We start from the raw sequence: 15938 nt of genomic DNA, 5'->3' as shown, positions 1-15938 counted from the left end.
CGCTCCCAGGTCTCTCTGGTACGGTGTCTGTCCGCGGATTTCCCTTGCAGAGGGGATCTCCTCCTCTTCCTCGTATTTCTCGGGGTGCTGTGGCAGCAGGCGCCCGGGGCGGTCCCCTGCCTCGCCGTCCCTTGGAGGTGGGGGCGGCCGGGGGCGGCCGGGGCTGAGCCAGCGCTGCTGGCACCCGGTGGTGCCCCTGCCCATGCCCGTCCTGCGCCGGGTCCGGCGGGCGCCCGGCTCCCAGCACAGGGTTGTCCCCAGCCCGGCTGCGGCGCCTGTCCCCAGGCTTTGCCTTCGTCTGGCTCCTCTTTTCCGACTTATTCACCCCTAAAAAATCCGGAGCTGCACTCCATGAATCAAGTGGTGCCGGTGGTCGGCTGCTCTGTATCTAAATACGATGGGGTCTCATTACAGACCTGATCTCCGCGTGTATAAACAACGCGCAAACTGTACTGGCGTTGCCAAGAACATTTTCCAGGTCATACCACGTCTTGGATCATTTCACTCCCTTTCATCACCCCCTTTAGACCAAAACTGCATAAAGCTTTAACTTTGATGCCAAATTGTGAATAACATTAGTTTAACCTGAAATTTAAAGCCAGCATTTCCGTGCTCCAGAGACAGGGTCTCCCCGGCCTTTTGCTACCATGCAGCTAGCAACCAGAATTTTAATTTTATAAGCCATGGTTGACTAAACCCAGCACTAGGTCTATTAGATATTATTTGATTTAGAATAGTAAAAAAAAAAAAAAAAAAAAAAGATTTAAAGATACACTGCTCTCATATCCCGTTGTATCTTTTCACAGCTCTGTACACATGCTTAGACTTTCTGTTCAGAGGAGAGGTTGAGGGTTTTTTCCTGTGTGGGATAAACTGATCCTTGCACTTTACAAAAGCCGACATCATTGTCTACTCTTGATTTAAGTTGCATGACTTTGTCTAAACAGGTAAATATAAAGCTGTTGTTGCCTAATTTGCTGAACTAAAATTTAGAAGGAAGTTTCCAGCATTAATTGCCAACATCGAATGCCTGTTGAGTGTAAGCAGTTTGTTACAGAGTGACCTAGGTTGAAAAAGTATTTCTGTGTGTCCGTCCCCTGGTTGGAGAGATCTGTCTCAAAGCAGCCTGGTTTTCTGGATACACAGCATTTTCTGGAAAATCCAGCTGTGCTGAAGGGTGATCTCAAATCAATAGTACTTTGTGAAAAATCACGTCCACCGGGCATCACCCATGTTACTGATGGCCAGCACATGTCTGGGGACAAAACCGGTGTCTACAGCAGCAAGGTGTCTTTGCGCAGATCGCCTCTGATCCTTGCTGTCAAAAGACTTGATGTAGAATCTACCAGAGAAGGTCTGAGTGATGTTACTCCTCCGCAGACTGCTTGGACAGTAAGCCACTGCAACACTCGTGAAAATCATGTTGTTAAGGATGCATTTGAATTCTGCTCCTCAAAACTATCTTGGCAGCAAGACTCTATTTTTAAAATGTTTCCTCCCTCGGTCTAGTGCAGTGTTGCCATCTGGAGAAGAAATGCGATATTTACTGTTGTTCTTGGAGTTCCACCTCCTGGAGTCCTGGGAATACTGCAGACCTCAGCTTTCGGTGCTTAAAAGATACATTTCTAGCACTGACAGGTGAAGGAAAAGCAGAAAACCACTGTGAATCTGCAAAACGCAAATTGAAAGAAGCCCCTGTATTGCGAGAGTCTTTTTAAACTGCCAATCTAAACATTTCTCAAACTTGTCTCATGGCTTTTCAGCCATGGGCAGCCACTTATGACTTCTGCTAAAAATCTCTGCCAACGGGGGGGGAGAGAAGAGCGTGCCTTGGAGCCCAGGCTTTCATCATGCCAATAAGCTTAACGAGTACAAAGTGAAAGCGCGTGGCATCAGGCCTTGCTGGGGGTGCAGCAGTGGCAAGGCGGCGTCCCAGGGACGTCCCACCGCAGCCAGGCGCAGGCAGTGCCGGTGTTCGGAGGTGGCCTGGGCAGCTGCTGCAGCGGGAGGTGGTGCTGGACAGAGTCGCTGCTTCCCGACGTGAGCACGCCGTGGCTCGGCACGGGATGGAGCCGAGCGAGGCTTGAGGTACCGCAGGGAGGGGGTGAAGCGCAGGGGCGGTGGCTGGCAAGGCGGGTCTGCTGGAGCTGACCCGAGCTGGCCGTGACTGTAGCATCAGGTGGTGCGCTTGTCCGCCCGTGTCCTCCTGCATCCAGGCTGGGAACCAGAAGGTTCTTAGGTGGTGCGGTAAAAGCGATGCGAGCAAAGATGTGACCATTATCCTTGGTCCTACCTTTAAATTATGTGTGAAATCATTGATGGTAAAATCTATTGAGGGTTGGGTGTAACGGAAGACTGGTCAGCGCATCTTCTGGCAATACGTGTCTTGCTCGTAACCTCCTGTCAAAGAGTCCTCATGGTGTCACCACACTGATATCCATGTCTGTGCAAGGGATAAAAGGAGAGACTCCTCTGTAGATCTCATCATTGCGATACCTACTTATTTTCTGTCTTCTCTCTCCTCTTTGAAAGGTATTCAGGAATCTCCAGTACCAAATGGCCATTCTCTCCCAGGCAGAGATTTTCTTCGGAAACAGATGCGAGGAGACCTTTTCACCCAGCAGCAGCTAGAAGTGTTGGATCGAGTCTTCGAGAGGCAACATTATTCTGACATTTTCACAACAACTGAGCCCATCAAACCAGAGCAGGTACTATTGCAAACATTCAGTGTTTTCCTGATACGCTTTCTGCTGGCAGAGGTCTGCTTGGTGGACATCAGCAGACACTTCTCAGAAGTGTCTGCTGTAGAAAAACACGGAGAAACAGGTGTTGTCTCAAGCTCTTCAGCCAAGTGCTTCAGCCATGTTAGCCATAAAAGACTTGAGTGTTAAAAAATGAAGGAAAACACTTGTTGTGTAAACATTAGCAAGTGTTTGGGTATGAAATTACACCTGATATGGGCCAGTTACATCAAATGAGTGCTTAAAGAGCATCACAGCTTCTGATGCTTTTGTTAGATCAAAAGCAGGCTATGCCGGTAACAAGGAGAAGACTTGCAAAACCCAACGCCTAATTTTGGTTCATAGTTAGCATCATTGTGCACACAAATTAGATTTTTGTATCCAGAAATGGCTTATTAGGCATGTAATTGGCCATTTGCTGAAAGAAACACCCAATTAGTATGTGAAGGTAAATTAGTTGCACCTACAGATTAGCAGTGTGTTTGAGAAGGACTTGGCACTAATTTTTTGGGAAAGTTCCATTTTTGCAGGCACAATACAGAAGCACATGCAAAAACTGATGAGCTATGTCTCTCTGTGTTCTTCTTCTTCTTGGGCAGCAGCCTTTAATTTAGCTGCTGAGAAGGAGGTAGAAATGAATATACTGCTGTCAGCAGCAATATCGGTGTAGCTTGCTACTTAATGATGTATTTGGCCATTAATCTTCAGTGTTCTTAATATTAGACCTGCTTTTTAGCAAGGGAGATGGACTTCTCAAACTGCAGACAACCACTCATTTCCCTTGGAGGACTCCACACATTAGAGGGCCACTGGAGATTATCTCATGGCAGCCTACTACCATCGTGGCTCCAGTTAGGGAATACGTATTGGTATACATTTTTTGAAAAATTACTTACTTATGCTGGAAGTCATACGGTAGAGTAGAAATTTCCCATGCCTTTAAGCTTACATCTGTCATTAGTTATTTCATTCATAGACCCATTTGCTTTTCAGCAGCTTCTGCTGGTTTTGTGTTTTGCCTGGTTTGTATTTGCTGAGGAGCTCTGCAGGTCTGAACTCAAGCTGGAAAAAGATGGGGAAAATGCTGGTGTCAGTTTGATTTTTTTAAAAACTCATTAGGAAAGCCAAACAAGCGGTGTTTCTGGAAGGTGAAATGGCCTTCACATACCACTAGATGGTGGTTATCCCATCTGAACACCGGTGACACTGGAGAGGACAGGCACTGCGCCCATGCCTGCAGCAGCCAACCTTTTCAGTGTTGGTCACACAGACGTTGTGTGGTGTTAGATCTGTCCCTCTTCAGCTTTTATACACCAAAAAAAGTCATTACAAAGAGAGCGGTGATGGAAGAGGATCTGTGTTTCTGTGTTCTGAAGTCTCTGAAGAGCTCATGCCACTGTAGCTCAAGGGAGGCAGTCCAGCAGTGAACGTTTATCCAGAGATAAACTTTTGCTGGTTTAATAGGAAGAACGGGAGAATTGAATGAGGATATTGCTGGAGTATTACCCCGATTGTCAAACATGGGATATTTGGCGGTCGGTGGAGCAAGGATCTCCCTGGGTCCACGTAAGCAGCTGTGGCTAGAATGGCTGTGCCGCTGGAGAGTTAAGATTGGAGATATGCCCCTATTAATTTGGTTAACAGGGTACTCTCTGCATGCTCTGGGAAGTCAAACAGATGCTGAGAAATGTGATATTATGATGTACAAAAGGTGCTTAGCAGAACTGCCTTGCCTAGGCATTTTTAAGTTTAATTACAACTGGAGTTGGTAGCTGTTTGATTTTATGTAGGTTGGAGCATTGTGGCTTGCTCTTGGAAGGCTGGGCCATGGTCAACGGCTCGCACCTGTTTGGGCTGGGCTGCTTCTTTCTGGTGGCATGTGAAGTGTAACTTTCAACATGAACGCATGTGGTCTGTATGATTAGCTCTGGTTCACAAGGATGCAGTATGAACTCCACTGCTTACCAAAGCAGACATGTTTTACCTCTTTGGTGAGTCAAGCAACGTTGTCATGATACTTAACCAAAGCGGAGAAGCTGTCTGGATCAATTAGTAAAGCCAAAGAAATCAATGAGGAAGAAAATACTGAGAATATTAATGATGTGACTTGGAAAACTAGAGTTGTCCCTGCAATAGATTGTTGTAGTAAACCAAGACCTGTCTCCTGCTTCTGGCTGTCCAGAGTGCCCCTAAGCCCAGAGCCATGCATTAGGAGCTCAGTCGCCCATGGATGTGTGGAGTCCTGAGCTATTTCTGCAGAGGAAAATAAGGAAAAGATGCTCCTCCCCACAGAGACGAGATGTGGGGAGAAGGGTAGTAGGAGCTGCTGACCCACTGCTTATCGGTTTTATTAGAAACACGGTCCAGCAGCAGCCAGCTGAATATCACTGATCTTACCTGGGCACAAAAACTTATTGATGTCCCTGCACTGTTCGCCTGAGGAGGGCTTCAGGTATTTTACTGGAAGAATTGCTTTCCTCTAGACAAAGACATTCCTTTTTCTCCCTGTTTTGTGGCTCCTCTCCCTCCTTTTGTGGCAAGTCTGCCTCCTCGCTTGTGCTCTGGGAACAGTCCCTTGGTCACGGTGAGTTGTGGCACGGGGGGACAGGTCCCTTCTGCACAGCAAAGCGTTTGCAACCTCAGCGTGGTCAGTCCCCAGCTGGAGGCTGGCTCCAGCTGCCCAAAGTCCTCCAGATGCATTTTCTGGACAAAATTTGGGCTTGCCTGTGAGAAGTGTACATTGCCCCCCACGTAGGTAGATGGGTCGACGGCCTGTGTGGGAATGCTTGCTCACCACTGCCAAACCCTTTACTTTCCGTGCTTCCAGTCTATTTATTTCCTTTACTTTTCCCCCTTTAATGTTTTCCTCAGTTCACCTGTATAAAATGGAGACTCATAAGTTATTTGTCACCTCAAAATAAGTTGTGCTCTCGACAAGCATCATCAGAGTTTTCACATCTGCTGTAAGCTGTGCCTTCCATAGAGAGACCTACAGGGAATGAATACTTGTCTTTGGGGAAGGGCTCTTACAATGCTGAGAGAGAAGGCAACTGCTGGCCAATGACAGGAGAATAAAGTATCAGACAGTCCTTTGTTCAGAAACAGTGCCCATTGCATGCACGGGGTGAGGCGGGGTCCCACCGTGGGTTTGTATAATTAAAGACTGTGTTAGACTGTGTGCGGCGGGCGGCAGAAGTAAGGCGTCTCCTATTATGTGCCTCATTTTGCCACCTAATGCCCGGCGGTGCAGCTGTGCGTGCATAGGTGTGTACTCTGCAGCACGGGGATGTGGTACCTGCACGTGCAGAGCGTAAGAATCATTCAGCGGCAGTGAAGTCCGGGAGCTGGGAGCAGGGAAGCCTGAGGCTGAGAGCTGGCTGTGCAAACGGAGTCGAGTCCTCTCGTGTCTGTATGTTGTGGGGAGTAACCAAGGCGCAAAGTCAGTACTCCAGAAGCACCCTGGCCCACCTGCTCCCAACAGAAACCTGCTATAAACATCAATCCATGTATAAAATGAATGCCTTACCCTCACGTTTGTGCCCTTTTATGCTCATTTTTTGCAAACAGCCCGTGATCAGTTTGCACTGGCTGCATATGTTCATGGAAAACTGATTTCACCTATTTCTGGGCACGGATTTTGAAACGCCCGTAGTGGGGTGTTTGCCACACCACCGTTGCACTGCCGTTCTGCTCATGGCTGCTGGCCACCGGGACTGTGCGGTTCTTTCATCGGCCGGGACAAAGCCCCCGGCTTGAATGCGCGTAATCCTCAGGTCCTGCAGGAGGAAAGCCTTCACAGCGTCTGCCTCCTGGACCGGCAGCAGCTCCTTGTCTCCTCTCCGTGCCTCTTGATGTGTATGGGGCTGGGCCCTGCTGCTCCCCGCTGTGTCGGCTCTGCAGTGCAGTCCCACTGCCCACGGGGAAGGCTGTTCACGTTGCTTGCGCAGCCGACATCCCGACTGCTCTCGGAGCAAAGCCGTACTGCCACAAGGGGTGGCCTTTGCCTGCCTGCCCTGCAGTTGTCCTGTACCGCTGTGTCCGTGGCGGACCACCGTGCTCCCACCTGGCCCCCGTCACAGGCAAAACCCCGCCATTCGTGGTCGCTGCACCCACAATTCAGATTTTATCCAGAACCGGCATTCATCCTGTGTCCTTCCTACGCACAGAGCTGCTACGCCGCGTGGCATAATTTTCCAGTGCCTAGTCCATTAGGGGCATCCAGCCGGAGGAACTGGGGGTGCTGGCTGTACTCAGCAAGCCCCTCTGCGTGGCTGGAGGCCGATTGTGCTCCGGTGCCTTTCCGCAATTCCAGCCATCAGTATGGAGGAGCTCTGCCCAGCTCCCTGGCAAAGCCGTCTTGGGATGGTTGAGCCCGCGGCATCGCTCCTGCGAACCATTGACTCAAGTGCCTTCACCTGCTAAAGCATGGACAGGAGATGCTCCTGGATGTCAGGACCTGGGAAACAGCCGCCAGCCGGGGAGCTTCAGGCACGGGAGGCTGGATGGGTGCAGGGGCAAGCCTGGGGCTCACAGACTGACGCGCTTTTGGTGGCTGTGAGAGCAGGATTAATGCCTCTACAGGGAAACCTGTGGGATGAGGATGTACAGCAGGATCAGCTCGACAGGAGAGCCAGTGCATTAATTTCCTCAGAATAAAGAAGAGAATTATCTATGCTGGATTTCTGTCCACAACAGAAATGGATTCTCTTGTATTTTCAGCTTCACACGTGGGTCCAATCGAATACTCATTGAAGCCAAGAGGAATATTTCTATTGACTTCAATAGACTTTAGATCAGGGCCATAATGAGGCATAACATGATGTGACCAGATTCAACACTATGTAGGTCACCGACTTAGAAGAGAACTGCTTGCCGCTAATAGCAGATAATTCCCAGGCCCTTGCTGATGCTTTCCTATTGCTTTTAGCTAGAACTAAACTGAATATCGGTTCTCGGATTCATTTCTGGATAAAATGTAGATATTCTGGGCTTAGGTAGAAACCAGTAACCTGGCAAATGTATACTGGTGTATTTATTCATGACATGCAGTGCAGATAAGTTTGGATCTGGAGATAAGCACAGGCAGATGAAACTTGGATAACTAATGAATCCGAAAAAATTAGTACTAAGTTGAAAAAAATTGGAAAAATTACACGAAGTTAAAACCCGATTTCCGTCTGTTTCAAAGAGAGTTGCCCTGAAGGAGTTCTCTGAACTGACCAAGAGAGGGGCGTAAGTCCTTTTGAAAATCTTCAAGTTTTACTTTTATCTGGCCAAGTATTTGCCAGCTTGGAAAGAGAAGAGTTTTTTTTCACTGCAAGGAGCTGTGTTGGATGGTGTGTCCACAGCAGTGCAGCTCCTGAGAGCACGGAGATGTACAGTCCTCCTTACGATGTTGAGGTTTGACCTTAGGAGTAACAAGGAAAAGTCAGAAATATGTCAGATAAAAGAAAAGTCAGAAAAAGTCAATTAAAGCCAGAAAGTGTGACTCATTTTCCTTTTTTATGTGAATAATATGTTTTTTCCTGAGAGACATTACCTTTGGGCGGACAGTGGCTGCTGGGTGGACAGCGGCTGCTGAGGATCTTCTTAAAATACCCTGAGACTTGCAATGAGAAATGCAGAGCTAATATTTGCTTGTATCTTCCCAAAACTTTATGTTGTCCAGTAACAGTGAAAATTTTGGCACTAACTCGTGGCTATATTTGGACGTCCAGAGTCAAATCTTTTCTTGATCTGCCACCTGCAGAAGTGATATGAGCACGTAAATGCAAGCTCTTACCCGTGGCTGGTGTGACAGGGTGGTAAACGAAGAGCAAGTTAAAAAGGAAAACTAAGACAACAACACACAGCTCAACAAATGGATGCAAATGCTAAAATTGGGGAAAAAAAGGAAGAAAAAAGACAAAGGAAAAGGGAAAGTGGAGTTCAGCATCGATCTGCCAGCTCTGCAGGCAGCTCCTCGTGTGCAGGCAGGAGTCCGGCAGGCAGCTGGGCGGGAAGCCATGCCTGCGCTGGGCTCGGCACCCTGTGCCGCGGCGGGACGCATCGTCAGCTCCGCTGGGGTGCCGGGGGTGGACGTGGCGATTGGGGGTCGCAGGGCACAGGACAAGTTTGTGGGTGGCTGCGTTACCCGCGTGCCATCCCGCGTCCCCCCCGCCGGCAGCCAGTCCCTCATCCTGCGCCGGTGGAGCTGGGCAGGAGGCGGCTGGACGGGCTGCCCCGTCTGCCGGCGCGGGTGGTGGTGTGGGTGGTGGTGCTGGTGCTGGTGTGGGTGCTGGTGCTGGTGCTGGTGCTGGTGCTGGTGTGGGTGCTGGTGCTGGTGCTGGTGCGGGTGCGGGTGTGGGTGTGGGTGCTGGTGCGGGTGCGGGTGTGGGTGTGGGTGCGGGTGCTGGTGCTGGTGCGGGTACGGGTGTGGGTGTGGGTGCGGGTGCTGGTGCGGGTGCAGGTGCGGGTGCGGGTGTGGGTGCGGGTGCTGGTGCGGGTGCGGGTGCTGGCCAGGGGCAGCCGGCGGGTGCTGCCTGCTCGCCTCCGTTTTGCTGGCAGCGCGAGCCCCTCTGCCTGCGGAAATGGGCAGGTGAGGGCGAGCGTTGTCAGCGCGGAGAGGGGCAGGGAGCAAGGGCGGTTCTCTCGTTTTTACATCTGCGCCTCTTCCAGCTGAAGCCTCCTCTGATCCAGTCTGTGGCTTTATTGGTGGGAGGGGAAAAAAAATAATCTCTAAAATCCAGCCTAAGAGAGCACATCAGGAGAGGAAAAACCTTCCCATATTTACTCTCAGTAGACTATTAAACAACACAGGCTATTAATTTGGCTTTTGAGTCTTCACTAAAGCCCATAAAAGCGCACAGTTGTCAAATGGAGTTCATTTTAATTTCCTTTCAATCACAGTAAATTATTCAGGTGATAAATCAGCTGGGGCAGCCTCCTGGCTGTAATAGAAACCCTAATTCCTGGCTAATTATCCAGCCCATTGCTGCCAGCAGATCAATACCTCAACCGAATGGAAAGGGCGCGGGGTCTGGGCGGGCAGGGTGGCGGAGGGACGGCAGCCGGGAGCGCCGCGGGCGCCCGTGACCCCCGCCCCGCGGGGCTGGGGGGGCTAGGCTCTGCCGGGCTCCCTCCTTCCCCCACCCGCTGTAAGGGAACGCGGCCCCTCCCGGGCAGCAGCGTGGGCCGTGGGCCAGGGCAGCCGCGGCTCGGCCGCTCGCCGCCTGCCCGTCTGCCTTTGCCGTGCGCGGATGGGAGCGGGTGCCGTGCGCCCGCCCGCGGGTGTGGGAGATGGAGCCTGCGGGGGGCTGGAGGGGATTTCGGCGCGCTCCCCCTCCGGGGTGACCCTGCCGTACTCGTGCCACTCGGTGGGATACGGCGCTGGCCCTTTGCCGCGGTTGTTCTGTTGATGCCCCGAGCGTGGGACTTTGCCGCCGATCCGCGCGGTGAGCCGTGGCAGGGTGCTCGGGGGGCGGGAACGGGGTGCTTGCAGCGCCGCAGAGACGAACTCGCTCCTGGTGCTGCCCGTCTCTGCCGGCTGGCGACTAGCACCGGCAGGGACGGGGACACTGTCCTTTGAGGGAGTCAGAGGCTGCTCAGAAGGCGATCTCAGGCTGGTGATGTTTTTTCTTGCTGAGTGGTACCTTTAAATAATGGTAACATTTAAAGAGGTTAAGAAAAGGCTGGAGAGGACCAGCGCTCGGCCGCAACACAGAGCATTTCACCGGGAAGGAGCAGCAGCTCTGCGGAGACGAGAGTTGCTCTTACCCCCCTTTCCCTGCACGCGGTGGCCGTTGAAGAGCTGCTCCGTGCACCAAGCCCTTCCAGCCCTCAGACGATGCTGCTCGCCGCAGCCTCTGGGTCACGGGGAGCCACCGGCTCCTGCTGAAAGACAGGGTTACTCTGCAGAGGTGTCGGGTAGGGCTCCTCAATCCGCTGGATCCCCCGGTTGCTCCGAGGAGGTCAGAGCTCTGAACTGCCCTTAGCTTCTGGAGGCCGGGCCTTCAGCACGTGAGGCTTTGTGTAGGGTCCCTACTCCTGTTCTCCAGCACCGTGATTATTGCTTATTTGCGTTACAGTGGTACTGGGGGGACCTAGCAGGCAGCACGGGGCTAAGAGCTCTGTGCGCTGGCTGCCCACGGGAGAGCGATGTCCCCGAAGGTCTTGCTGTCCGCATGAAGAAGACAAGTAATGGCTGGGGAGAGGAAAGCAGCTTCACCTGCAGTGAAGATCAGGAGAGAGCAGCCGTATGCAGTGACTTCTCCCTGGTGCTGCAGAGAGGCTGAAGCCTCCTCGGGGCAGTCTCATGTCTGAGCCCTCCATCCTTCCATCGTGCTGCTGGGAAAGGGATGCACCGCCTTCTCTTTTGGCTCTGCTCTGTTTTAGGGTCAAGAAGAGAAGAAAAACCATGGTGTTTCTTCCTGCTGAAAATCAGCTTTTATGAGTAGAAAGCCTTCTAAAAGAATAGCAGCAGAAGGCACAGCTCCTTGGGCCAACACCTCCCGTTCGCATCCTTGCCTCTCTGCCCTCCCTGACAAGGGTTTTTTTGTGCATGAGCTTCTGAAGACTGCACAGAGTTCCCCGCATGTGCCACCTTGTTGTGACATGTCGTGCTGGGTGGTGACAGTCAGACTGTGTTGTGTGACCCCTGGTATTTTGTGTGACCGTGGGGCTGTGGTGGTGGGGCGTTTTCCGGGGAAGCACCATGGCAGGAGCCACGTACCCTGCTAACGTCTCTCTGCGTCAGCATCGCCTTTGCAGAGAGCACCCTGCAGCTTGCGTGGGCACCCGGGGGTGTCTGCGTGAGCAGGGGCTGGAATGGAAGCATCTGGTCTTTGAGTAAGCAGAAGAGGTGGGAAGAAACGCAGGTGGGATAACACAAGGGATGCCCGCTCTGGTGTCCAGGCCGGCCTGGGGATACCCCATGCCCCCACCTGAGCTCGATGCCCCGTCCTGTGCGTTCCTCCCCATGGGGAGCGCGTGGTGACCGGTTTTCCCACTTTGTCTGGAAGCGATGGGCAGCCTGGGGTCAGGATTTCTCCCGCAAAGTTTTCCAAGAGCCAACAGGGAGCGTTTCCGGGGGTCTGCAGAGCCCAGCGTGCAATGCCCCGGCAGCGCTGCCCTGCGGAACAGAAGCTGCTGCCGGAGGACGGAGCCGGGGTTCCCTGCGCTGACCCTGCTGTGCTGGCAAAGTGTAGAGTTCCTTCTTGTTGTGTAAGGGAACCCACAGGCTGTTTCTTGTCCTTCTGGGTCTCTCTGTCTCAACCAGGCTGCAGTGAGCCAGGGTCTGAAGAAACAGACCAAAAAGTGAATAAAAAGAGCCACTGGGCCATGCCTGCTTCTTCCCTCTCCTCCCAGCGACGTGTGGCCACATCAGTGCAATGAAACCAAGCTGGGGGAGAGCGGCAGTGCCCGGGTCTCGGGGATTTCAGGGTGTATTTGGAAGACTGGAGCTCTTCGCTGGAGGAGCCCCAGCGATGGCCTGGGTTTATGCTGCTGCTGCTGCCCTCCGAGTCTGCCGCATTGGGCTGGCTGGGGCTTGTCCCCCTGCTCGCACGGCTTTGCCTGGGGACCACGTCTGGCTCTGGGGACACAGAGCGCGGAGGAGTTTTGTTTCCTACCCGGAGGAGTCCTTGTCACCTCCTCCCCGTGCCCCAGCAGGGAGGGGGAATCCCAAAATACCAAGGTAGACAACACCTTCAGGAATTGCAGTGCATTCAGGGTTTTTAGCAGCCCCTTTTTTCCCCTGACTGCTCTCAGATATGACCATATGTGAAAATACAAATTCCCGAGTTAAAGGAAAGGCCAGCCTTGCTGTGTCTGGAGCCCTGACGTCTCCTTTGTCCCTGTCTCTGTTCTCTTTGCTCTCTACGGATGCTGTGGGGGATGTTTTTTGCCACGGGTAGGCTCCCCAGGTTGTGCACAGGCTTGTGCGGAGGGGGTGTTGGTGACGTGTGGCACGGCCGGCAGCGCCGAGGGCACCGTGGCCGGCAAGTCACCGGCTGCTGGCCCCAGCGTCCTGGCAGCGCTCCCGGTGCACGGGCACACGCGCGGCTGAGCCTGCAGGAGCCGAGGCCCGGCGCCCGCCGTGGCAGACCAGCTCCCCGGTGTTCAGGCGTGGCTGGGGGCTCTTCAGGGACTGAAATGCCCTCGAGGAGGAGCGTGGTGTGCTTTCTCCCCGAGGGTCTGGGGAAACAGTGCTTGGAAATTGCAACCTTAGCACCGTCTCTGTTGGGTAACGCTGGCAGGGGATGCTTTGCAGTCACCAGGTTTCATCTCAGCGCTTTACACCGGGTTTACACCTGGAGCTTAGTGACGACAGCGGAACACAGAGTCCTGCAAAGGCAGCGGGTGATCTCCTCCAGGAGACTCGCCGTGGCTTCCATAAGTGTGGTACAGAGGTGGGAAATTTAAGAAGAGCTTTCCCCTCTTGGTATCTTGCCAGAAGTGTCCACATTTCCTTGCAATCTGGCAGCTGGCTTTGAGTGATTGTATCTCTTTGTTCATTCTGTGTTTTGCAATAAATAGCTATTTTTTTTTTTCAGTTTAGAGAGATAAACCAGGTCTATCACATCAGCAAGTTTTAAATAAAAAACCCACATCTTTGTCTTCAGTGGAGTCTTCCTTCCAAAGTTTCATGTCACCAGCAGACAGCTAATGGAAAGTCTGACATTGCAGAAAAAGTCACAGACAGTAGCCAGTCAAACAGTGGACTCTGCCCGAGAGCTGAAGGAGAGCAGTGATTTACTGGCCACCCGACAGATTTTTCAATATCACATCAAAGCATAATATATGAGTCAGATGAGTAGAATTATAATTGCTCATGTAATCTTTGTCCCTTTGAAAAATAAGAGGGGAGTCATCCGTGCACTTTACCGTGTGCATGTATGTGATGCTCCACTTGCCTAGGAAAACAGATCTGGAATTGTCCTGAAGCTGGTTTTCTCTGTGGAAAAAGACAACGTCGTGTAATGACACTAGTCGGCCAAGGTTATGTCATAGCAAAATTGACCGACCTCCTTGTGTCTGTGTTAGCCCTGCAAGAGAGTGAGAGACAAATCTGTGAGTAAACACACTTGCCCGTTGATTTATTTAACGCTTGGCCTGCTCCCATTATATTTGAGGGGAAGGGCTTGCACTGGAATTTGAAGAATGGAACAAGACTTTTCTTAGTCCCCAATAAACGTCTGGATCCCGCAGGCTTTGAATAGTTTCAGATACAATTTCCACCTTTTGGTTTGGAAATCCCTGCTGTTTTACACTCATTCTGTAGGCTTTCTCTAAATCTGTCCACCACTTTAATCGACAAAGATGGGTTTCTGAAAGCGTGCTCCCTACGGAGTGGAAATCTCGATGTGCTAAAGCACCTGAGAAGGAGCCAAGCTCTGGCGCGTGGCAGGGGTACGAGGCAGGGGCATGAGGTGATGCAGGAGAGGCTCTGCAGGGTCCAAGGGAGCGCTTCGACCCCCGAGGACGGTCCGGCGGGGCAGAGGTTGTCCTCAGGGGTTGTGCGGTCTCCGTCCGTGGTGGTTTTCAAGACCCAGCTGGATAAAGCCCTGAGCGCGCTGGCCTGGCCCCATGGCTGGCCCTGCTTTGAGGGACCTCTGGAGCTTCCTTCCGACCCGGATTATCCTACGACCGTGATGTCCAGCTACCTGCTGTTCATTCCAACCGTTACGATGTGACTTAGGGAAACCTCCTACGGTCGCAGTGGGAAATGTGAAAAGCGTGGTTGGGGTGGGAAAGCAGCACCCGGTTCACACATGTGCGGGGTGAGATGGAGAGCTGCCTGGGACGAAGCCCCAGGAGCCTGAGCAACTTGCTCCGTGCAGATGCTGGGTTTTCAGAAGAATGCCATAGTTTTGGGTTGCATTTGTTTAGGAAGGGATTGAATGAAACAACCTACAGAAGTGGTTGTATGATGACAAAAAGCTATTGTGGAGCTAAGCCACTTCCAGAAAAAAGGGCGAGTTTCAAAATTCCTCTCTGCTCATATGAGTCGTGGCTGCTTAAAAACCTGGTAGCAGCAGAATTTGCTGAAATGAAAAAAATAATTAAATCTGAAAGGAAGGAAACTCTTACGGTAAGAGAGCAGCTTAACATGTAGGGGGATGGTTTCAGCGCTGCTCCTCTCGCCTGGACAATACATTTGAGTAAGGGCAGCCTCGGAGAGGCAGGGGTTCCCCCTGCGCCTGCTCCGTGCTGCAGAAGTCCCCGCCGGGCTCAGAGCCGACCTGAGCTCTGAGTGCGTCCAGACAAGGCACCTTGGGAGGCATACCCGGCGGGCTGGGGAGGACGAGGGGCGGGAGGCAGCGGGTGCCTTTCTGAAACGGGGGCTGCAGAGCGGAGCCAGGCAGAGAAACTGCACTCGTCGGCTGCTGTGTTTGGCTAAGAGTGTTTGACCAGTTATTAGGACCTCTCTGAATAATTAAAACACATGATTAAGTGACAGATAAAATTAAGGTACACAAGAAATTGTCGTCAGATTATGCGCCTGATGAGCGGTTTTCAAGCTTTGCTAGGTTCTGAGGCTTCGCAGCAGTGGGAGCTTTTGCTGAAGACACAGACCCCGCGTCCGTGTTTTTGTTCAGGCGAACGGTTGCTCCCTGGGTCTTGGGACTGTAGAGAAGAGTTTGAAAATAGGACCCGAAATACACTTTCGGCATAAGAACCGCGGTAGCTGTCGGGCTGGGAGAGACGCTTGGGTCACACCAGCAGTGTGTTCCCTTCCGGTTGTTTTCTCGTCGCGATGTTTTACTGCGTGTGCAGCGCCCGCGCGTCTCCAGTACAGCTGACTTTTTAGCGGCAAAATGATGATTATTACAACAGCAGCGTGTCTGGCTGAACCTGTCTTTCCAACAGAGAATGTTTTGATAAAAACTGAAATGTTTCACTGAAATCTGTCATCTTTGATGATTTTTCCACGTAGAAGGTCCCTCGCTGGAGCCTTTCACGATAGGTGCAGCGGCAGGCTGTGGGTATCGTCAGACAGAGTCTCTTTACCTGGAACCAGCATCCCACAGGTACCCTATGGGTACCACGCTTGTTGCTCAGCCTGCCTCTGTTTTACTTCGTTTTTTATACCCGTGTGCAGACGATTTCTGATGTTTCTAGGTGTTTCTTCTGAAGCCGAGGAGCCTGTTTCCCTGCCCCGCGGGCAGGCAGGGTGAATGGGGTAGAAGCGAGTGCCTCCGAGGTGGGTGATGCTGT

At 52.1% G+C, this 15938-nt stretch overlaps 1 protein-coding gene across 7 annotated transcripts in view; it reads left to right on the top strand.

Annotated features, from left to right (window-relative positions):
* Window positions 1-15938, top strand: part of PAX5 (paired box 5) — a 140485-nt gene that overhangs the window by 51121 nt on the left and 73426 nt on the right. For all 7 annotated transcript variants that reach the window (XM_075526695.1, XM_075526694.1, XM_075526692.1 and 4 more), the window contains one exon: window positions 2533-2708. In XM_075526695.1, the coding sequence (XP_075382810.1) occupies window positions 2533-2708 (176 nt within the window). The remainder of the gene's footprint in view (window positions 1-2532; window positions 2709-15938) is intronic.

This window comes from Mycteria americana, chromosome Z, assembly GCF_035582795.1.
Source record: "Mycteria americana isolate JAX WOST 10 ecotype Jacksonville Zoo and Gardens chromosome Z, USCA_MyAme_1.0, whole genome shotgun sequence".
Classification (NCBI taxonomy): Eukaryota; Metazoa; Chordata; class Aves; order Ciconiiformes; family Ciconiidae; genus Mycteria; species Mycteria americana.
Note: the sequence above shows the minus strand (reverse complement) of the source record. Positions and strands in the feature narration are given on the sequence as shown.